At 31.9% G+C, this 24254-nt stretch overlaps 2 protein-coding genes across 3 annotated transcripts in view; one reads left to right on the top strand and one right to left on the bottom strand.

The window, feature by feature from the left end:
• The first annotated feature begins 2572 nt into the window (after window positions 1-2572).
• Window positions 2573-20719, top strand: LOC143225179 (uncharacterized). Its single transcript, XM_076454142.1, has 3 exons — window positions 2573-2718; window positions 8087-8294; window positions 15733-20719. The coding sequence occupies exon 3, from the start codon at window positions 15774-15776 to the stop codon at window positions 16731-16733; it is 960 nt and encodes a 319-aa protein (XP_076310257.1). The 5' UTR covers window positions 2573-2718; window positions 8087-8294; window positions 15733-15773; the 3' UTR covers window positions 16734-20719.
• LOC143225180 (26S proteasome non-ATPase regulatory subunit 9) overlaps window positions 18395-24254 on the bottom strand; it is a 24862-nt gene continuing 19002 nt past the window's right edge. Inside the window, exons 4-6 of one of the 2 annotated variants that reach the window (XM_076454143.1) lie at window positions 20944-21045; window positions 18957-19045; window positions 18395-18496 (exon numbers count right to left, since the gene is read on the bottom strand). In XM_076454143.1, the coding sequence (XP_076310258.1) occupies window positions 18472-18496; window positions 18957-19045; window positions 20944-21045 (216 nt within the window). In that variant the 3' untranslated portion in view covers window positions 18395-18471. The remainder of the gene's footprint in view (window positions 18497-18956; window positions 19046-20943; window positions 21046-24254) is intronic. The other variant, XM_076454144.1, reaches the window with a different exon arrangement.

The raw sequence follows: 24254 nt of genomic DNA, 5'->3' as shown, positions 1-24254 counted from the left end.
TTACGCCAATGTTAATTGTCGGTGATAGTGGCGGGAGAGTATTGAAGATGGTAAAAGGACATAAATAAAACTAGTATAATTGAATTTAGAAAAGTAAATGTTGGGAAAGAGGAAACAGTGCCTGAACTCCGGCTGATAAGAGATATTTTGAGGAGGGGGATAAGATCAAAGCCCGGAATTTATCTGAAAATTACTGACATTTCTTATGCGTTGGCCTGATGATAAGGGTGCACGTCTCGCAATCTACGCGTCTTAATTTAGAGTCCAAATACTGAACATTCTCGCTCTTTCAGCCATGAGAGCATTATAATGTGGTAGTTAATCTCAGATTTTTTTGGTAAAAAAAGTAGTTCAAGAATTGGTTTGGCAGTGGGTGGCGTTAACTAACTGCTTTAACCTCTAGTCTGTCACCTATAAAACAGGGTCGGCTGGTGCAGAAAGCCTTCAAGTAGCTTAGCGCAAAATTCAACAAACAAACTAACTATTACGACGTAAAACACATTCCTTAAATAGATAATTTCATTTTACTATTTCAATTTATACTATAAGAAATCGCACTTGCATTTCAAATTACTTATTTGCTTTGCTTTAAATAACACAATTGATACTGTATTTGACTGAAATATGTCACTCGTAATTAATGTCCAGGCCATACATTTAATTACAGCCTGTCGATCAGTCCTCTAGTGACTTAAGGTAAGCTGGAGGTTTCGATACCTGAAGTGGGAAGAGCACAAATAGCCCATTGTGTAGCTTTGTCCTCAACAAAAAAGAAACAAAAAACTATCAATCAGTCATAATATCTTCCAGAGTTCTGAGTGTCCGAGACTACGGTTCTCTATTATTCTGTATTCCTCGCTATCTATCTTTTCCAATTCAAGCTTTTCTAACTAAGGATAAGTAGTGCGGAAGAAGGCTCAGACACCAATCGCACTCAAAGAGGGCTAGAAGGCTGTCGGGAAATGATGATTGGAATAGTTTTAGGCAATAAATGTAATGCCAAAGAACTATATGACGGAGCTCATAATCAGAGAGGTATCTGTATTTTGTATTCATGTCAAAACTACTAATATTGTCTGCCGCCGTTTCTAATTTTGAACTACTGATTAGATAGAAAGCAGTCAATCAGGAGAACCTTACCATTGCCGTTAAAAACTTAACTAACTACTCATATGACGCACAAATGGATTAAAGTGCAGTGAATATTATGTAGTATTGCAAGGACTCCAATCTGACTTGCCAAAATCGATTTAGAGAGTAGTACCATAGGGTCAACTTCTATCCCCATACCTGAAACACTTTTACTTCACATTTATTGTCTTTCGTACTGGAATAAGTAAAATAAGGAATGACGAAACAGCATAATGAAGGATGAAAGCAAACATTTTTTCTTCATTAAAAAAATCTATGTTAAATAAAGCTGCTGCGTGGGATTTGTCTTTTCTTATACAAAAATTGTTATTTTTAAAATAACATTGGGTGTCCGCAGACATTTTCCCAAGGAAACCAAAGTTAAAATCAATGGACCCACCTCAAAGTTTTGCCATTACAGTCAAGAGAATAGACAAGTTCCTAGAGTCAGATTTGATGGGTTTAATATTTGTAAGGTTAGTTTAAGCCTAACTGCAGACTTGCAATAATATATACTCCATAATAGTAGAATTTGTTTTGTTCTTTAAGATTATTAACCCTATAGAGTAATTCCATCTTGCTGAAACAACTGATCGTATGAATACAGTAATATGAGGTTACTTAAAGAACTAACTTTCAAAACGATGATTTTCGTTATGATTATGTTCAGAGGCGTATGTTGAATTTCAAACCATTCGCAGGAGATCCATTCACACTGAGTAGTTATTTAAATTTGAATTTTCAGTCCTTTTTTATAGAATTAGCTTCAGTGTTTCTTACCTTACGAACTGATGTCTTCAAGGAAGTAAGTTCACAACTTGTCATGTTATGTCTCTCTCAAAACTGAAGTAACTTTCTTGTAACAGACCTATTACATATAATCTGACCCATAACACAATGTTGTCGTGTCAGTGAAAGTAGCTGCCGAGGTAGCGATGTTTTTCAATATTCAGCTACAGGTTAGATATCTAAAGATTTTAAGTATAATTGCTGACAAACCTGGCGACTTATATTAGAATTGAAAATTAAGTGCAATAAGTAATTTTAATTTGTGAAGTGAGTATGAAGATAATAAATTCATACACATATACCGAATGAATAAAGAAAGAATTATGTTTCTCATTCACCATTGTGAGAAGTAGGTTTAGGAAAGATAAGCATATTCAGAATTGTAATTTGCAGTTCAACGTTTCGGTCACAGCCCCAGGATTTTAGTTGACTGCAAGAGAATATGTTATCTTACGCGCTTTCACTGTATTGGTAAATTATATATTTAATAATTAAATATTAAGGCAGAGTACAATTTTAAAATGGCTGTCTTTATTTTATCGTTCTTATTTTAAAACAGTTTTTTTTGTCGTACTGAAAATGTTACCAGTTGCACTATATTTTATTTAAATATATTACGCGTACTTAATTTGTTGTATCATAATATACGCAATTTTTATACACTGAGAGGGCGAGTTATAAATTCTGGCACAATGGTAACTGATGAAAGGAGAGTTTTATGTTTATTTCGAACTTAGTCGAATAATCTGCCAGATTTTTCCCCAGTTTAGGAAAAAAAAAAAAACAAACATGATGCAGGTAATTCTTCTCATTTTCTGAATGTAAATTGGCATAAAAATTACATTCTCAGTTAAGTTTGTCAAACATTTTGTTCAGTACTAGTAAGAGAGTATCATTGTAATTTAGATATACACATTTGTGTTATAGTTAATCCTAAGGTACTACAAGTACAGTATAAAATAATAAGTTCTGTGTCATATTTTACAGAATTTCACAATGTTTTCATGTGTTGGACTGTTTAAAAAACGGAATTAGAAGTATTAAATTTATGCTAAAACTTCAACTTAAATGAAGTAGAATGAGTACTGGCAATTGTTATTGGCATCATGAGTCCTGTGAGCCTTGTCGTGAGGATTTATAACTACCGGTTACTGAAGAGTATTAATTAATGTCTGCTGCCGTTGCTGGTTACTTAACCCATTAAGTAAAATTAAAAGCTAAAACATTCTTCCTGATCTTAAATTAAAAGAAAAATATTATCCTTGATTTATTTTTAGAACTAATATACATATAACTGAAAAGCACAAATACCCTTCACATTGAATTTGATATTCTGAGCCATAAGACTAACAATCCATCCTACTCGGCCTAACAGCCAGTAGTTTTCAGTAAATTTTAATGTTTTTTAGGATTTGAAATTTTCCTTTGATAATAGTTTAATTCATTTAGTCATGATTAGCAGCTTTTGGTAAAGAAAATGTAGTACTAAAATTCAGAGTTGCTTTAGTTACTTCTGTTTTAAAAGGGATGATGAGATTGTCCTAAAAATTTATTAGTTTTCCTCTGTATAGTCTAAAAAAAGTTGTTTTACAAATACATGAGTGAAATGTGATATAAAAGCTCTTGATAAAGTGCCACATAGAATGTTAGGTAAGAAAATTACATTGCAAGGATATGGGAAGATTAGTTTATTATTACTGGAAGTGCCATTTTCTCTCATATTGGCTATAATTGTAGATAATTAGTTTTCATGAGGTTCAAAGTTTAATTAAATTAATTTTATATGAAATTTGCCATTTTTAATTTTGTGATTTTACTTTTTTGTGGAAGGAATTGTTTTGTTTCACACAATCTTTTATTATATTTTAAAAAGTTGTAGCACAAATTACTTTTAACAATAACATTTCAGAACAAGCCTAAACAATAAAGTGTTACTAAGGTGAAATATCTCAAATTTCTTGTTTCACTGAACTTTCACCCTTAATGCTAAAAGTTGTATATCCTGAAAAATTAGCTGTAGTTTATTAGATGGATTTGTTCATCTATTCTTTAATAGAAAAAGCTGGAGTTCTCTGACCTAGAAATTAAATATACATTTAGTTTCAGAATACTTCCTTTTCTGGGGAGATAAATACTGTTAAATTATTTACAGTTTAAAATAGTTACTTTATTTTAATGAAAATAACCCTAAACAGAATATAAAGTTTTATTACTTTTGTTGAATTTAAGTATAAAATTGACATTTTCATCCAGTTTAACTGGTTATTAGTATCTATAAATAAATTCTTATGTATAAAATGAATGAATAAAGAAAGAATTGTTTTTCATTTTCCAGGGAGGCCAAATTGCTATACAGTTCAAAAGTAACCATTCTCTGAGCTTTTTCAAACAGTTTAGTATTTTTTCATAAAGTAAGGACACAATGTTCCAAATGAAACCTAAACAATGGCTTATATGATAAAATTCATAACCTCTCTATGGTTTGATAGTTTTATTCTGCATTTCTGTAGGTAAAATCTGAAGTCCAATTTGTATGTCACTGGTGACAGTAAACTGCTTAGATTATTTAAGAGAGTGGTCAATCAGAACACAAAGATCCCTACTCTTATAATACTGTTCAGGTTATTCCCATCAAAATTGCACATAATTCAAGTTGTGATGTCCCACATGCAATACCTAGCATTTATTAAAATTATCTGCCATTTACTTGTCAATCTCGAGAAATCTTAAGTCTTTTTGTAGAACATCCTCCTCCTCCTTATAACCAGTGATACTTGAAAACTTAGTATGAGGAAGTTTAAGGATTTTAATGTTAATTAGAAAAAGACCTAATATTGAGACCTACGTGATATTCAATATGACTGAATTCCATTTATGACAACCCTCTATTTTGTTCCATCCAGGCATTTTCTGTCAGCAAGCCAACTAATCTTCCACAACAATAGATATAATTTATTTACCAAGTTTGTTTTTCTTTTTGTGGTATCTTTTTAAATACTTTCTGAAAATATAAATATACCAAATCTACACCTTTACTTACCCTTGTCTGCATTAACTATTCAAGGACTAACAAAAAATATTAGGAACTGGCTTGTGTATCCAGTTCTTAACTTTCATTAAAACTGTTGAGTATATCTGACAAAGAAGCTCTATTTTTCAAACTTCTTCATTTTCTTAACAATCTTACAATTAATGTAATTGTGTTGTTTGATCTTGTTTCCACTTAGCATCTATTCAGGATAAGGAAAATTGCTTGAATCTTCATTAATAAAAACTGAAGAAAAAGAATTCAGTAACGAAATTATCTTAGTCATCAGAAAAGACCCTTTCCATCTCTCTCATAGACACTACTGCCATCCTAACATTGTACCTACCCTTCGTGATTTTAAATAAATCTTTACATAATATTTTACATTTTCTGTCATGCTTTTTTTTCATATTCATTTTTGATTTAGTAATGTTCTGTTTGACTCTTACATTCTTAATTTTCTGTAATCCTCTAAGTCTCGTGCGATAGCAGTTAGTTTAAAGTTTGTATGGTTATAATCCATTACATTCTGTGTGAACCAACCTGGGCTCTTACTTGCAGTCATCCTTTTTGTGTTTGTAAGAGATACGTATGTCTTGAAAATAAAATGTACATTTCCTTGTACATCCAATTAATTCAGGTCCTCAACTCAATAGAAAAATGGTTTTTGTAAAAATTTGTATCTAAAATCTCACTATTTTCAATCCCTATATGCAGTGAAACATCAAAGCTAATTGAAGAATTATTATTTGCACTCTCAGATATTCCATAGTTTTCACCCTCTCAACTATTTCTGTATTAGAAGGTAAAAATAAATCTAAGATAGTATTGTTTCTAACAGGTTCCCTGACAAGACAAGTTGGTGAATAAAATCCAACCCGAATGGTATTTAAAAAACCTGACTCCTTCATGGTGTGATTCTCAACATTTGCTAATCTGTAATTTGAAATTAAAGTCCTTCATAATTGACATTATCATTAACAACTGAAATCTTAATCCCAGTGTAAAATTTATCAGTTTCATAAGGTGACTTGTAACTGATTCTAACCAAAAGCCTTCTCCCCTATATCTACTAATAGAAACATAAACAGATTCATTCTCTTTTCTGTCATCTGTGTTATCCTCAACTTCAACAGGATAAAGCAAACATTTTACATGTTAAGTCACTTCTCCTCCTCATAGTACTCATCCCTATTAAATAACTTATAATCCTGTATTCCAAGAAAAATTCTGTTATCAGTATACAGTTTCAGTTATTTCCATAATTTAAAAATATTTCACAATGATATAGAACTGGAAGAAAGGTCCACCTTTTAAAATTGCTCAGGTTATAGGATTTTTTTTGTTTCTTTAAACTGGTTTTTGAACTTGCATATTTTCTTAACATCAGGAATCAAAATCTTTTTTATTTGGACTTGTGTTCTGAAATCCATATTTTTATTTATATATTTTATTTCTGAGTTAATAGTTACATTTTAACTCCGTAACTACTTTTGTATTTCGTTCCTACACATTATACTTTTCTATTATTTTTTTCTTCATACGTCCTGGTCTTTGCCACTGTCTAGCTCTAGTTTAAAGTTTCTCTTATAGTCATCTAACAACCCTTACAAACAAGCCAACCTCTACCCTATTTAAATGTAAATCACTCATTCCTAAATATTCTTTCTATTAAACTGATCCTACAAGTCCAACCAGCCAGTCTGCTGGTGCTTAAATATTAATTTAATGTGCATTATGTTTTGTCAGTTGTTACTCACAATATTATTCATTATGGGAAAGTGGAAATGCTGTATGCTGTAGTGTGCAAATGTTTGTTGCAGAAAAACAAAAGGAAAAGTGTTATGTATCACAATATATAATTTAACTTTGAATAGACCAAGAACAAAAACATACTCTTACAACAATGTAAACATGATACGGACAATGTCTCACCCAAATATTTTTTTTATATAGTCTACATTTTCTTTTTTTTTTAATAACTTATTTTTTGAAGACATCTTGAAAGTTTGTTTCAAAATGAGAACTTAATTATGTCAGGAAAGTTACTTCAGAAGGGTGTTTGTTTTCAAATGAGAATATAATTAGGTATGTAATGTGTAATTATAGTTTGTATTCTTCAAGATGAGAAATTACACATTGTTGTAAATAATTTGACACTTTGTTGCATAAAGTTGATGCCTCATTAAAAAATAAATGGTTCTGTTTAAATAAAACAATTATCAAACACTTTTTTCAGTTAAATACAAGACTAGAAAATTTCAATAAATGATTGGAAAATACAAAAGACACAATTAAATGGAAAAAAAACATTTTTGTCTGAACACAAAAACAATGATGATTCAATTCATGTAAATAAAAATTTAGAGCAATTGCCTACAATAGAAAGTGTTCAAAAATTTCTTGAATATTTATAAAAATCTGAGAAATTTCGGTGGTTTACTTCAGTATTATACAATGATTATTTTTTGAAATGTAAAATTTAAAAGTAAATAAAGCATTAATAACATTAATATATTTCTGTAATTTTTTTTCTATGGTGAGACTGTCTGGACCCTTTTAAACCAAAAGACAGTTTAACACTGATAAAACTTGTATTGAGGTACCAGTTATTTTAGCTGAAAAGTTATAAGTAGAATTAAGTATTTGTTATTGCCATAAAAACATGAAAAATTGGCTTTTATAAATGTCTTAAGCTATCTCCAATGTCACCTGTATTCCAGTTTTACAATAAAGAAAAGATTACTACAAAAATTTTGAATATGTAGATAGTAATTGAAAAAGTAACTTTAGTTGTGCTAATTACAGTAAGCCTATTTCACAAAATAATTTCTTTTTATAAATATTTATTGTACTTGTAAGATTTTATTTGTAATTCTTGGTCTGACTAAACCTAAGATAGTTACTTATTATCATTGTACTGCTAAGTATTAATAAAAGTGAACAGAAATTACAATATTTAGTTTATTTCATATTTTATTTACTTATAACTCTGGTGTGATGAAACATCCAAAGGACAGGTTAATTTAAAATGTTTTAATATAAAGATTAATTATTTGAAGATAGTGAAGTATAGACTGATATTAATTGTTAGTTGTAACTTAACCTTTTTTATATGTATGTTTATTGTTTTTTTAGTGATGTCTTTGAAAAATATCAACAGAGTCCAATCTCTTGGACAATTACTGTGAAATGAAATGTGTATCTTGAAAAGGCACTGTAGCATATGCTCTGCCTTTGAGAAGTCAGAACATTGTATAGGAAAATCAGCTTGTGGTGTACAGAGAAAACTAGATCTTTGGAAAAGAACATTATGGTTTACAAGAAGATTTGTGTTCTTAACATGGTAGAAAAACAATTTCATGCTCTCTTATAAGTATTGAAGATATTAAAAATGATAATTTTGTAAAGTTAGACTTATTTTCCAAGGCTTGATACATATAAAGTATTTTTTTAGATAATTAAAATCTAATGCTATGAACTAGAGACATAATAGTAAAAAGATCAATAATACATAGAGGGCATCCAAAAAAGCATAATTTTAATTGGCTAAATTTTTAATACTCTTAACAGAACTAGGACCTATTTTAGTATAACTTAAATATGGTTAGAGATAGTTCATGAATAAGTGTGATGCATGCCAGGTTTGGGTTATGTTTGAGAATTGTTGTTTTTTTGTGATTTTAAGGTGGATCTGAAAAATATAGTACTGTACACTTTATTTATGTTACTAGTTAGGCTTTTGGAGTACAGGATACAATTTTTGGGAATATTGTTCAGCAGAGGACTAATGTTATAATTTTTCCTATATAGAAAATGTAATTCTGATATATGCTTACCTCCTTTCACAACATTGGCTATTCATGTTCAGTGCTGGTATCTATTTGCAAACTTTTTATTTACACATGCCACAAGTCTTCTACTCCCACTATTGGAATTGCAAGATTCCAACATGTCTCATGTAAATAATCATGTCACCTCCTCATCAATAGGAGCATGACATGTTCACATGATGCATGCAACTCCCTCTACCAAACTATCATTTTGAGGTTTAGCAGATGTCAGCACTGGAGAAAAGTGGGGAGGAAGGGTGGGAAGTGTGAAAAGTGGTAGGCACCTATTGGAAATTCATTTTCAGTAAAGGAAAATTATAACTTCTGATATGGTACTTAACTTCTCTCATAAGATTAGTGAGAATCCCACACAGAAAGCATCCAAAGGACACCTATGAAAATGAGAGATTCAGACCCAAAGATTAAAAAAGGGGAACTGCACAGCTTCTGAGCCAGGTATATTTCTTACCATTTTTTAGAATGTGTAAGATATAAAGGTAGAAAATGAGAGGAGCACATCTGAATGGGAGAGAATGTGGTAGGAAAGTGATCCTCCTAACAAGAGAAAGATATTGTAACTCAATCCCAAAATGAGAAAGGGGGTAAAAAAGGATGTGCCCCTGAATGTAGAGGGCTTGGAAGACTGTACTTAGTAAGTCAACTATATCAAAAAACCTTCTTGCAGAGTGAGGACACACAAGGATAGCATAAGGATCATATTGTCTTCACTTTAAACTCAAGAGCCAAAGATTAAAAATCACTCCAATTAGCAGGTACACCACAAGGATTAAATCTGAGTTATCAGTTAGGGAGTTTGACCTCTTGTACTGGTATCAAAAGGATGTCTGTGGCATGTAATCAGCTCCACAACCATGGAACAGGCTGGCACCATCTATATGGCAATAATATACCCACATTAAGAGTATGAGAGATTGACAAAGACATAACTGTAACAATCCCACATACCACCCATGTGATCCACAATTCAAATTTAAGAAATTGAGAGAGGAATATAGATAACCTGAAACCTGTGTGAAGACTTCTGTTGCTTGGTTCACTCTAAATACAAAACCTGCCCATGCAAAGGAAGGATAAGGGCTTCCAATTAAAGGGACAAACTACATATCCCACTCTGTTGTATTGGTTATCACAAATAAGAGGATATCATGTCATTTATGCCAGCAGAACACCAATGCCATATTCTGACTTAATTATTATTGTATGGAATTCATTCAGTAGGGTGTCTTTATGGTTAACCATTCCAGCAGCTTGGAACTGTAAAGTGGCAAGAAGTCTCATACTCCAACTAAATAAAGGAGGGTGATAATGCATTGGAGAGTTCAGAGGAATGTCATCACCAGAGACTATGCAATAGGTGACCACAAAACTTTATTTTGAAAAGAAGGCTATTTGGAGCTATTCACTTCAGGCATAGCATAGATAAGTAACAATCCCCTTATGCTTTACCCATGCAGTATATGGGTGGTATGGTCTTGGACAGGTATTTCTTATTAAGCAAGACATGGTAAGGTTATTCACCTTCAAACAATCTTGTGGAACACCCTATCTCAACAATAAGTATGCATGGAAGATAAAGTATGAGCCAACATAGCTGAACAATGTGGATTTAAAGAATGCCTGTTAAGGAACCACTTGCTACTGAATGGGATCCATGTGATAAAGAATTAGAGAAATGCACCTGAAAGAATGAAAGTATGAATAAAAACTTATGAGTAATGCAGAAGTCTGAATAACAGCTACAAGTGGTAGATAAAACTCTTGTGTAGAAAAATATGAGATATGGTGTAGGCAGTGGGAGATGAGTGTACTGGGAGTAGTCTACACACCTGACTGCAGAATCTCCTTCACTGGATGATGAAGATGAGAAGCAAGGGAAAAATGTGTTGAATCTGATGGGAGGATGCTTGGATCAAATTCTAGAAGGAAGAAGGTAGGGAGAAATAGATCAATGAAATCAAAAGGTGGACCCAATTGGCAAGAGGAAGATTGCCAGGGTTAAAGATTCAGGAATGTGTAACCCAGAAGCAATCAGTACAGGCTATTATAACAACAAAGAAACTTAATTGGTAACAGAGGCCTATCTGAATCTGATTGATGGGAAAATGAGGGAAATAAGAGAAAAGGAGGAATCACCCTTCAAAGCTTCTGATGTCTTCAGGAGAAAGGAATGATCTGACACTGTGATAAAAGGTAGGTAAAATGTCAATGGCAAACAAATCCAACTTTTGATGTTTTAAGAGAGAAATGAAACAAGGAACATGAGGAAAGTGGTTCAAATGGGGAGATAGTGAGGGAATGAAGGGCCACATTAACATCCCAACCCAGAAACATAGGATGACTGGGAGGGTGACATCTAGATGGAATGCCCAAGTATGGTAAAAACAGTGGAAAAATAAAAAAAAATTGTACAGTATTAAGGAAAATGAACAGTGTGGAATAAGCCACCAGCCATCCAAAAAGAGAGGAGACTGAAGACACATGGTATATCAGCTAGGTGAGAAATTTTACCATATGAGTCATGGAAGACCTTGTTAGCATGGTATATCTCAATGGAAGATGGATTAGTGGAAACAACTAACAAGGAAGCAACTCAACATGTGAAACTGGATCTCCTCACCAATGATTAGAGAAAAGTCAGATGTGAAGATGCAGGAATTGAATTTTGGGATGTAGAACATATGACTGAAGTTGGTGAAGGAGGGAGGGAGAAAGTGGAAGAAAGACCAGAGGGGAAAAGAGCAGTTATTGTAACTGTGGAAACCAAGGTTGAGCTAACCAATAAGGAGCAATCAAAAGGACCCAACAAGGGGTGAAATGGACAAGAAAAACACCCAGTGATAAAATCAGATAGGTGGGTACACATATACATATGTGACTACTCCTGGTTGAAAGTATTTGCTGGATAAAGTACAAGTGACCAGAAAAGAGGTTTACCTATTTCTTCCAACTTTCTTCCTCCTAGAAATTGATCCAAGTGTCCTTCCATCAGATTCAACACCTGTTTTTCCCTTAGTTCTCATTTTTGTCATGCAGTGGAAGAGATTCTGGAATCAGGTGTGTGGACTACTCCCAGTAGATTCATCTCCCACTATATAGGAAAGCATTGGAGACATCCATTTTTGTCATCCACAACCCTGGAGAAAACACTCATCTCGGGGTGAGAAAAGACTCCATGGTAACTTGGATGTGATATGAAGTGGTTATGGTGAGGTGAATCAATTAATGGCTGATAATCCCAGATTTTCCTTGGGTAAAAAGTCTGGAATAAAAACCTTTAGAAGAATGTGGAACAATCTGATTACCTGCTGCAAGAGCAGTCCTCAAGCCACTTCTGACAGATGCTGGCTGGTCACAGGAGCTCTAAAAGAAGGGAAGGAAACTGGAGGTGAAGAAAGAAACTGGACATTGAATTCTTCTAACATAACCTGATGTACCCATTTATTGTTGATGAAGGGATGCTAGCAACAAACACACTTGAACAAATGAGTTCCCACCAGATACAGTGTTATGAGTAGTCACCAGTATCATTGGCAATGGGGGTTGTGTAGTTGAGGAAGGCAACAAGAATTACCCTGAATAAAAGGGATGTGTAAGGACTAGAACAGGGCAGAGAATATGAAGCTCTGACACAAATAGAAGGGCTGCAATATTCATAAGGGTGTATTGATGTCATCTCAGGCTTTATAGTTTCTGGGACCTTATGAAGGGTGTAATGTCTCAAAAATGTGGCCATTCATAAATTCCAAAGATATGCTGAGGATAAATGGACCCAAGCCAATATGGTATCATGACCTATAAGGTTCCAAGAACAAAGAAACCACGTATGCAACACCGGAGCCAAAAATGACATGTGGGCTTAAAGTAGAGGAGAGAACTGCAAGGGTAGCTGCAGAAAATCCCTCAGAATTTCTATGGAGTGAATCAGATATGAGATGTATTAAAGAAAAATACCTTAAGAGGTTGGTAAGGACAAGATACAAGCAAGAATATTGGGCATGAATAAAACATTTTATTTGGGAGCCATCCCTCAAATAGGTAATAAGAAACCTAACAAGTGCTGATCTAAAAATGGATATTCAGCATTATGCTAGGTTGGGGTTTGTGCTAATCCCCCTCATTTAATTGCAAAGCAAAGTGATAAGCATGAACCTGAATATCAAGGGATGGGGGAAAAAACAAAACAGGTTTGGAAGATTGTTTATGCAATAAGGAAGGACAGAGTGTATGAGAATTATGAGCAAGGAATAAAACGTCACAAACGTGAGATGCAAAATCTAAAAAGACCAAATTAGGCCTAATGGGAAGGGAAGAAACAGCAAACTCTGGAGGTGGAAAATTACAATCAGTCTTTGTTAACTTGCACAGGTTCAGCCAGTTCAGGAGCAGCCTGGGCAATGCTGGGGTCAAAGGTTTTTCTATGTAACTAACATTTGATCTTCTGATATATATATAAAAGCAGATAAATCCATTGTCAGTTTGCCTGTAGCTGAGGGGGAAAAAAATACTAGTTGCTGGTGTAAACTTGGAAGTGCTGATGTTATGCTGGAAATTCATTGTTACAGAAAGTTTCATCAAATTCTAGTGCAGAGAAGAAATTGACTAGAATTAATCAATAAATACTAATATAGGATGCAGGTTGAATGAAATCAAATTAATTTGAAAAACAACAACTTTGTGGGAAGAAACAAAGTTGAACATCAAGCATTAAACAAACAAAAGAGCATGTAGAATTCAAATACTGCCAAATGAGAAATGATAGTTTGGTAGAGGAGTGTAAAGGGAGTCATATGCATCATGTGAACATGTCATGCTTCTGTTGGTGAGGAGATGATGCATAATGATTTTCATTTCCAATAGATGGGGTGTAGAAGGCTTGTGGCATGTGTAAAGAAAATGTTTGTAATCAGAGGGCAACACTGAATGGGAATAGCTAATCTTATAAGAGATTAAGTACTGTATCAGGATTGAAAGGTTTATAGAGTGAAAGGGAGTAGGTTGAGATCTGTATTTCCTATTGAGAAGTGTTAAGAAGTTACAATATTATGTTTATAATATTATCCATACAAAGATGAAAATAGTAAACAGTTACCTTTTCTTAACCTCAACATAATTAGATCCAAAACATAATTCAAAATAAAATTTCACTCGCACAGTCTTCTACATACCATGGAATCCCACTCATGATTTGGAAGAAAAACTCAATGTTATAAGACATGGCTTTAATACTGTACAGTTGACTACATAGATGAAGAAACAAATTTTATGAAACTTCTTCATTCACATCAACAATTCCCACATAACCACAAGAATGAAAACCTGAAAAGCCAACTCTCAAACAAAATTGACACTAATATATCAAACAATACAATGTTTCACTGCTATTTACCCTGAAATAAATTGCAAATACAATCAACACTTAAAAAACCACTTGCAAGTAAACTTAAAATTCCTATTGACTTCAAATTTACTCAGAACCACAGCCCTAAAATAAATTTATTACTAAATAGAAATTAAATTTAATCACACAATACCAACATTACTTATGAAATAGTGTGGTAACTGTCCAGAAGCCTACATCAAATGAATTAGAAACTAGATATAGTAAACATAAAAAAAAAAAAAAACTCCCATGTTTACCACCATTGCAACTCTTAAAAACATATCTATTCAAAGCACTGTTAATTTAAACAAAGAGCAAAACATCAGCAACCTCAAAATAATGTAATCCATCTTAATTGAACAAAACAACTGTAAACCAATACCCCAGGTACCAAGAAACCTTTATTAAACTGTTAAGCAGTCTGTTTTGTGACCTCTCAGTTTCATACTGTGTGTGTGTCTGTAAATTACTTGTACCTGATGAGGATATAACCTTGGTGAAAAGTTGTATATTTATAATGTTTTCTTTATTACCCTTTCAAGCCATCTTCAAATTTTAGTTACTCTATTTCCTAGTAACTGATGTGAATATAAGTGTCAACACAGCTTTAAGATATGTTAGACGATTTCTCTGAATACACTAAGTGAACATGATACAACATAATGAATTGCACTTAATTCATGGATGTTGAAAAATAGTTCTACAGTATAGTAGCACACTTCAATGTTTCCACCCTTTAATGATCCACAAATCAAAAAACTATTTTGATGGGCAGAGCACAGATAGCTCTTTGTGTAGCTTCATACTTAATAACAAAAGAAACATATTTCAATGTGTATTGTATAAAATATAATGTATATATGTAAAAGTACGATCCCTTCTGCTTTCCATATATAATAACTTTATTTTATTGTACATAATAATGGGAAACTCCAGTTTGAAGATATTGTTTCTAGTACCTGTGTTTCACACTTAGTTGTAACATTTTTAATGAACCTATTATGCATATTGAATATAATGTAGCCAGTAAGGTGATGTATTTACCAATTTGTGTCATGGTCCGTATACTTTATCAAGAATGTTTAAATTTGAAAAAAGTGATAAGCTATGTGTGTACAGTAAGTTTAAAGGAATGAAAAGAAGCATGTTCAGAGTAATATGAAGTTATTTTTAAATTTCATAATTTATTGTTCAGAATATATGTAAAAAAAAAACTTAGATTAACAAAGCTAACTAAACCAGGGAGAAGGTTTTTTGTATTTTACTTGTTTTACTGGAATTTCTGTTGAATAATGAAAACTTATATTAACCTTTTAAATGCTTGTAAGCTTTAATTTCTTATAGAAGTTCTCTGTAATTTGTTGATCTAATACAATTTACTATCAAGATAGTTATTAATAAAGAATAAGAATTTAAAATATTTAGCATTAACAAACTTTGAGAACTACATTTGTCTGTCTTCTCCCATACCAGAAACAGTTGAAGTACAAAATGTTCTGAGTTTTATGATGTATGTGTATCCTTCATGCATTTATTTATTTTTTTTACAGGTTAATTTTGAAAGTTGTTAGACACTCAAAATAATACAACTATGTTTACCCAAAATCTTATGATAGCCAAAAACTTGTATTTGAAGAGAGTTGTATATCAAAGATGTTTTCTTACACCAGCAAGGTCACTGCACTCATGTTTAAGATCTTTGGTTAAAAAAGTGAGGATACCACCTTATCATAGAATTTATGAAGTATATGACATGCCAAATAAAATGAATTTGACCTTGTATATTACTTTATGTCCAATGAAAAGATACTTAAGTTCAAAGATAAAAGAAATAAGCTGTGTAGCAGGAATTGCTGAGGAAGATGCAAAAAAATTAGTTGACCTCAACCCTCAGTTGTTGGAATATTCTTCACGTAGTTGGGAAAGTTTAGTAAAACTACTATCTAGTCATGGTCTTAGCCAGAAACAAATATTTAAAATGTTGTCTGACACTCCATCACTGTTAGCTGTTAAAACTGACATTGTTGCATCTACTCTAGATTATTGGAGATCTCTGAAACTTGGGGAAGCTAAAGTGTTTAATATATTAGATCAGTGTCCTTCATTACTCCTCCTAAAACCATATTATCTTCAAAAAAGAATAAAAATGTTGAATTCGTTATTCACCAATGAAGATATTTTGAAACTTGCTGAAACATGCCCACAAGTTTTAGTAGAACCATGGCATGAGATTCAATTGAAAATGGATTACCTGTTGTTTGTCGTTGGTATTGAACAACCTCAAATTATCAAGTGTGAATTGTTAAAACATTGTGTAAAGCATATTAAAACAAGACACGAGTTTGCTTTATGTAGTGGTTGTTACAAAAAACCTCATGGAAAACATAAACACTTAGTGAAAAATCCTCCCCTAAGGCTTATATTTAACTCCTCCATTAAAGACTTTCTCAAACTATCAGGTTTAACTACAGAAGAATATGCTGTGTTTTGTGAATTAATGAAGAAAAAGAAGTCAGAAGATGAAGATATCTTAGAGAACAGCTCAGAGTGAACTTTCATTGGAACATGTATTGAAAAATAATGTACTGGTATACATATTTAATTCACACTATATTAGAATGCCTGCAGTTATTACATGAGCAATATCCTTTTTTTTCTTTTCTTTTTTTTTTTAAACACATATCAGCATCAACTGTTACTATGCCTTTACTGTATCAGCTGTTCTTTTTCAATTCAATAAAGCTTATCACAATTAGTAGATGCTAATTACCAGAAATTAGCAACATACAGATCTATCTCTTGTATTTACTTATGTTGACACTGAGAAATTCTGAAGACTTTAGTGCTAGTAATAATAACAATGAAACATTATCTAATACAGTACACAGTTTTCCTTCAAAGGTTGCATTTGTTTTTTTATGTAAACAATGAGGATTTTGTCACAGAAAATTTGATTTGACATTTATAATGCTTTGATTTGTACTATACACCATGTACTTTGATAAACATCTCAATTGTAGTTAATAATATTAACACCATGTACATGTTTAATATTTTAAGTAAACAAGACTAGATATGCATTTTTAACCAGTTTGGTTTGATGTAGTTTCACATATAACATGCATGCATTTAATCTTTAGAGAATAGTGGTTCAGTTCCAGTTTAGTTTTATTTAGCTTATTTGACTTTTGAACAATTCAGTAGCAACATTTTTAATGCTATTGAAGTTTGGTTTAACAATCAACATCCTCATACAATTAACTGAGGATAACTGAAAAACTGCTTACAAGAATATCAGTTATGTGCTGACCATTCTTTTAATGTTTGAATAATTCAACTATTATAGTTTCTTTTAAACTTATGAATGTTTCAGTAAAGTGATACTATTTTTGTAAAAGAAGTATTACATTTCTTTTGGTGGGTTGTAGGGACCTAAAACCAGTTGTTACATATTTTTTTTTTTACAGACTTGTACACTTCATTAGATATGATGGTCAAGGATATTATGGAACATTTGCCACCACATGAAGGGATTAACTTCCTTTATAAACTTATAAAGTTTCCCCTTTCATTTTGGAAATATTTTCTTCTGAAAAGCTTTGAATCAGTTATTTTCCAGGATAAAAGGATATTTTTACTCAAATTTTTATTAGCTCTTTTGGAATAAAACTTAAATTGCAAGTATAATCCTGAAAGTGAATTAACAAATCAACCTAATACAACAGCTGAATTTGAATTAAACCACCATTTTCGTAGGATTAAAATATTTACTTTCCTGTTAATCTTGGATACAGGCATATAACAGTGAATTATATCACACTTGATAAATTCACCATTTCATTGAAATTGTGAAATAAACTGACATATTGAGCATGTTAATATTTTATTTAAGTGTAAAACACCTATGCTGATAAGGATGTGACAATATTAATGAATTCAAACATCTCAAATAAAATCAAGTTATTTACCTTAAAAGTGGTGTTGATTGAGGTTATCTAATTTATTTAAATGATGCAATCTTGTTAAATGTAAAACTCATCTTTACACTAATTTTCTCATTTACAAAAACCAATGTAAGTTTCAGGATGTCCATATAGATCCTGGCTTCATTTTCTATACACAAAACACTCCAATGAACAAAGTTCATGAAAATATTGGAAGTGGCAGATTTAATTACTTGTGTATATATTTTAACAACTATATACTAAAAAGTAAAGCATACAGTAGTTTATTCATAAGCATTTTGATCAATAATACAACACATTAAACATTACGTAGCTTGGTTGACGTTACTTGATGGGAACAATGCTACATCTGAAAAGAAAGAAACAGCAGATAATTTATATTTAATTTTTTGAAATAATTGCACTTTAACAGAAAGGTGAGGGCCCATTATTCTGAAGATGTTTCTGCAGAAAAAATGTTAAATCTTTTATTAAAAAAACAATTGATGTAAAAGAATTTCTCATGCATGCAGTAACATTCAATACTATTACTGTTAAGTCAATTCTGTTTTATTTTTCTGTTATAAATTTGTATTTGTTGCTTTAACTCATTAGAAATGCATAATGCAAAACATTGGTACTAAATTTTTTTTCTGCTTTGCAAAATTTAGAAACTGATACACCTTTATTGTATGAATATATGCAGTAGAATACCTATGATACTTAAATTGGTCATATTATTGGTATTCTAAAATTAAAATAAAACAGGTGTTTTAGTTCTGATCAATTGTAAGAACGTGAAAACAAAGTACATGATAATTGCATGTTACCCTAAAACTCCTTGTCCACTCCATGATTGAGGTTTCAATGACAATGACAGCAATTTGGAATCTCTCATCACTTCTACTACAATTGTTTTCTGGAAAATATAGAGAAAAATGTTTTTACAACATGCCATATTAAATGTTTATGTTGTAAATGTATATTTTTCTATAATTGCTTTTCAAGAGTTAATTTTGCCATAAAATATAGATTATATACATTTGTTTTGATTGGTGACATGAAATACAGCTTAAATTTTCAATTGTTAATTCCCTTTATTTTTTAATTAGTTTGTTTTTATCATTTAATCATTTTCATGTTTAATAAGAAGAATGCATCCATGGTGATGTAAAGAAAAATTTTGTCACTACATTTACTGCAAGCCTTACCCAACATAATACTATTAAAAGAGATGCCTTTCACTACACTAATAATGGTGAATGGCAAACAAGTTCTACAAATATATAACAGTTCCATCAAACTTTGCAACATAAGCATAAAATGTTTAAAGACAGTAATATATATATTATCATTTAGTTGAAGCTAGAGGATAGAGTGTATTATAATTAACAAATAATTTAATTAACATGCTTGTATTTTTATTACATGGGAAAGGAGTTCTTAATAGGCATAAGATGTAACTGTTTACATTAATCAACTAAAACATGTGGTTTTAGTTGTATATAGTACATAATGATTTTAGCTGTTACTAAAAACACCTTAAAAAGAAAGATGTACAAAGACTGTATAAGTATCCAAAATGAATTCAACTTAAGGCACTTCTAAATCTAGTACTTAACTACATTTTAATTACCTCTTGTGGTATTCCATACAAAATTCTGTCAATTTTAATATACCTTTTGTTTGTTATACATGTTAAAAAAATGAATTTACAGTTACAAATTGTTGAGTCTGCATTTAAACCCATAATTTGACAATTATGTTCTGTTCTGTTCTATCACTTATAATATAACCCTGTTTAAAGACTTTTAAATATAATTGGTATATGTTAGAGAATTTAGCAACTACAGGAATGATGCAGTACATTAACACTTTTCACTGTTTTTAATAGCTAAATATATCTTTCCTGAATTACATTTTAAATCACCATAATACACTCTCAATGTTGAATTCTATTGCGTGTTTTACAATGAAAATTTTGCTTAGAAAGTTCAAAATATTTTCTTTACAATTAGCTAAGTAAAGCAAGTCTTCTCAGAAGTTTTAAGAAATAACCTTGACAAATAAATTAAGTTTGATATGTAGAAATGTAAACATCTCATTCTTATAAAGTTAAAATTGAGAAATTGGATAGTTTGTTAATTATATAGTATTCTTGTGCAATGTACATATTCCTATTTATTTATTATTTTTATATAGTCTTTTAGCTATGAAATTTGATTTTCTGAGTTGTATATTTGCAATTAGAATTCAAACTCTACAAAGAACATTACATGAAACAATCGTGTTTAATAGATTTTATTACCCTTGCTTGCATTTCTCGTTTTATTTCATTATTTGTGCAATATTATTCACAAATGAACCTGGATACTCCAAGAAAACTGATTCAAAAAAGCCAAAATTAAATTCACATTATGATACAACTTTTACAGATGAAGATGATATATAATGATATTTTAAATAGTTTAAATTATTACTTTTCCAATCAAGATTTATTGCTATTACATTAATGTGTTTTACTTATTTGTAGAAGATATTTTAAATGTCAGTATGTGTACTTTTAAAGAAAAATAAAAGATGTCACTTTTGACATATGGATGCACACATTCTTGTGTTAAAGATAACAGCAATTTTTATTTGACTGTTCAAGTATATGCAATTTATTTCTGTTTAGATCAATGATAAAAAAAAATCCTCAACAAATGCCCATACATTCAGTTTGGCCAAATCACACTATATTCTTTGTTTACTATGCTTATTATCCTAATAAGACTTAAGAATTTAAAATACAATAGTATTTTATATAAAACTTACCCCAACACTATTCTGTACAAGCTCACCAATGTCTTTAATATTCCTGAAATTTGATTTTGTAATACTCCCAAATCTGATTACTAAATCTCCAACTTTTAGCTCCTATAAAGATTAAAATATCAAACTGACAAATAGCTAAATATAAACATTTTTTTTTATATTAAGCCTAAATAAATGTAAAATATTTCACTACACATGAAATACAAGGTTCATTTACATACAAAAAGCTCATGCACTTATCAGTACAAGAAATTCAAGGATTTTTTTCAAAATCAAAGCTCGACTATAAAATTTAAAATGAACCATTAAGGGTGCTAGTGTAATAAGTAGTTAAAGAACCATCTGGACACTAGATAACACTGCACAACAATTTTTTTAAATGTTTTGCTTCCTGAAAAGTTTTTTCTGATTATGACAGGTACCTGGTGAGTATGCACAAATATAATTTCGGCTTTGCTTCATCACATAGGAACTCTTGAGAAATAGACAGTTAACTGTATACTGGCAATAATGTATTTAATTGCATTTATGTTTCTAATATGCTATTAAGTTCAACATAATTAAAAGTGTTTTGCTCCTGATTTTCATTTGTATTCAATGTCCAGTGCATCACGTTGCAGTGTCCAACAGAAGTCAGCAAGCATTGACATATTCCAGTTGCCCTGATATTGTTTTTCCATTGGAGCAATGTCCTGGTGAAACCTTTCACCGTGTTTGTCACTGACAGCAACGAGATTTCAGGGAAGAAGTCCATGTATGAGTGTAGGAAATGAATCTTGAGTGATGTTGCACTTCATTGTTTTGTATGCTTTGAGTTGTTTGTCTACCAGCTGAATGTAATGTGGGGCTCTGTAATTGCCAAGAAAATTGTCAACAACATCTTTGAAGGCTTTCTAGGTAATCTTTTCCGGCCCAACTAACAGATCTTCGAACCGCTTGTCACTCATAACATGTCTGATCTGAGGGCCAACAAAAATGCCCTCTTTGATCTTGGCCTCAGTTACTCTTGGGAACATCTGTCTTAAATAATGAAAACCTTCACCTTCTTTGTTCATTGTTTTCACATAAATTCTTCGTAAGTCCCAATTTTATGTGAAGAGAAGGCAAAAAACTTTGCCGGGTTGACAAGCGGTTCATGCACCACATTTTCTGTCCTGGAACTAACTTTTTACAGAGTGGCCAGCTCTGTCTAGAATACTGTGACTCTTTGGCACGATTGTCCGATTCACAGATGAAACAACAGTACTTTGTATAGCGAGCTGCAGTCCCAGTAAGAGAGCAACGACTTTCAGATCTCCACAGATGTTCCAGTTGTACTTGCTATACTAGATGTGCTTCAGCAACATTTCCATGTTGTCATAGGTTTCTTTCATGTGTGCTGCATAGTCAACAGGTATTGAAGGGTGAACATTATCATTGTGTAACAAAACAGCTTTGAGGCTTAACATTGATGAATCTATAAAGAGATGCCACTCTTGCAAGTCATGGTCACAACCCAAAGCAAAGAAGTCTTTTGATGTCAACACAGAAACAGAGACTGTCAAATTGTGCAAAGAATTTCGTTATATCATCTTGGTGGCTTGGAAAAACAAATTTTCGTAACTGGTGACAGCAAACACCATTCCCGCAGTCTCGAACCCAGTAATTCGGCTTTTGATTTTGAAAGACACAAATCTCTGACCAGATCGTTTAATTCTGACTATGTTACGAGATGTGGATCACCTGAGGAGCACGGTTCAAAATCCAGATGTACATCACTGCCAGTTCCCTGCATTGCAGTTTCTTTATCTGGTTCGTCTGAGGTCCATTCTTATGGTGGTTTTGGAATTGAAAGACTGTCGTCATGTGGCACGAGTCTCATTGCTGAAGGCAAATTAGGGTACTCAGTTGACTTCTTGTTTTTGGCAAAGAAACCAGACAAATTAATAAAACAAAAGTAACAGTCCATCACATGGTCTTTCTGTTTTCGCCATATCATCGTGACAACAAACGGCATTGTCTTTCGAGTGCCTTTGAGCCAAGCTCTCAGACAGACAGCAAATGTCACACAACAAATATGAGGTGCCCATTCCTGGTCTTGATCACCAATTTTACAGCCAAAGTGCAGATGATATACTTTCTTCACAAGAGCAGTTGCTGAGCATCTCTGATGAACAAGCGTATACCTGCCACAAATGTAGCAGAATGTATCGCTGCTGTTACGACATTGACAAGACATACTGACCGACACCAATCATCCTGTAAAACGTCTATAACATCTAACTTTCTTGTTACAGTGATACTGAGGCAATGCTATATTCTGAAACAATAAGTACACACCATAAGGTCTATATTAATCCAATGAGCAGCATCTGTGTATGCAAGCCACTTTTATAGCCTGCTGAGACAGTGTCAAGCTGGCTCCGGGCTGCATATTTTCACAGAACAGCTTCCAACCTGGCTTGATTTCATGCTTGGACATGCCCAGACTGCACAAAACATTGTTCATAGGTCTCTTACAGAAACAAAAATTTTTGGACACAAATATAAGAAAAAACATGACAAAACTGAAGATTTCGATGTGATTTTCGTGATCAGCAGACAAAGATCTATAAGGAACACCCAACAGTGTTCAAGAAAAAAACTTTGTTGTGCAGTGTAACATAAATAATTTAATGCTGAAGGTGTTACCAGTTAATACATGTGCAATAGAGCTGAGTGAGTTAATTCATTAATTGATATAATATTTTTTTTATTAGTAGCAATTAGTTTCATATCAATTGATTGATTAACCAAAATTATGATTATACAAGTTGTAATGAAAATAATCAACTAATAAAAATAATGTTTCTGATTATTCCAAAAATCAATTTGTTGAAATTATGATTGAATCAACTGTCATGAAAATAATCAATTAACTGTAGTTAGTGCTTCTGATCAGAATTATTTTTTATTATTCCAACTATCCAAGTAAACAAAATTATGGTTAAATTGACTGTCATAAAAGATATTATACTAACTGAACTGCCAATTAGATGAGAGGCAACTAGTTAAGCATCTGCCATAAACTCATTTCTTTAAATTGTATTTTATGTATTATTGGTTTGAGGAACATTATAAATTAATCAGGAATATACCAATAATCACCCCATTTCAATATATAGATGTACTCTTTTATTTCTATGCTTTATTTTCATATTAAACAACTGGTATAATAATATCTACTTTTATAATGTTTAATCTTGCAGATAGTAAATTTAATCAGACCCAAAAGTTGTCTATTCAGAAGTTTTTCAACAGGTCGATTGATTCTGATGGAAAACATATGGATT

This window comes from Tachypleus tridentatus, chromosome 9 (assembly GCF_004210375.1).
Source record: "Tachypleus tridentatus isolate NWPU-2018 chromosome 9, ASM421037v1, whole genome shotgun sequence".
Taxonomy (NCBI): Eukaryota; Metazoa; Arthropoda; class Merostomata; order Xiphosura; family Limulidae; genus Tachypleus; species Tachypleus tridentatus.
This window is presented reverse-complemented; position numbering and strand designations above follow the sequence as displayed.

Bases quoted from the DNA above. Each gene is read 5' to 3' on its own strand.
- LOC143225179 (XM_076454142.1), top strand. From the start codon at position 15,774: ATGTTTACCCAAAATCTTATGATAGCCAAAAACTTGTATTTGAAGAGA.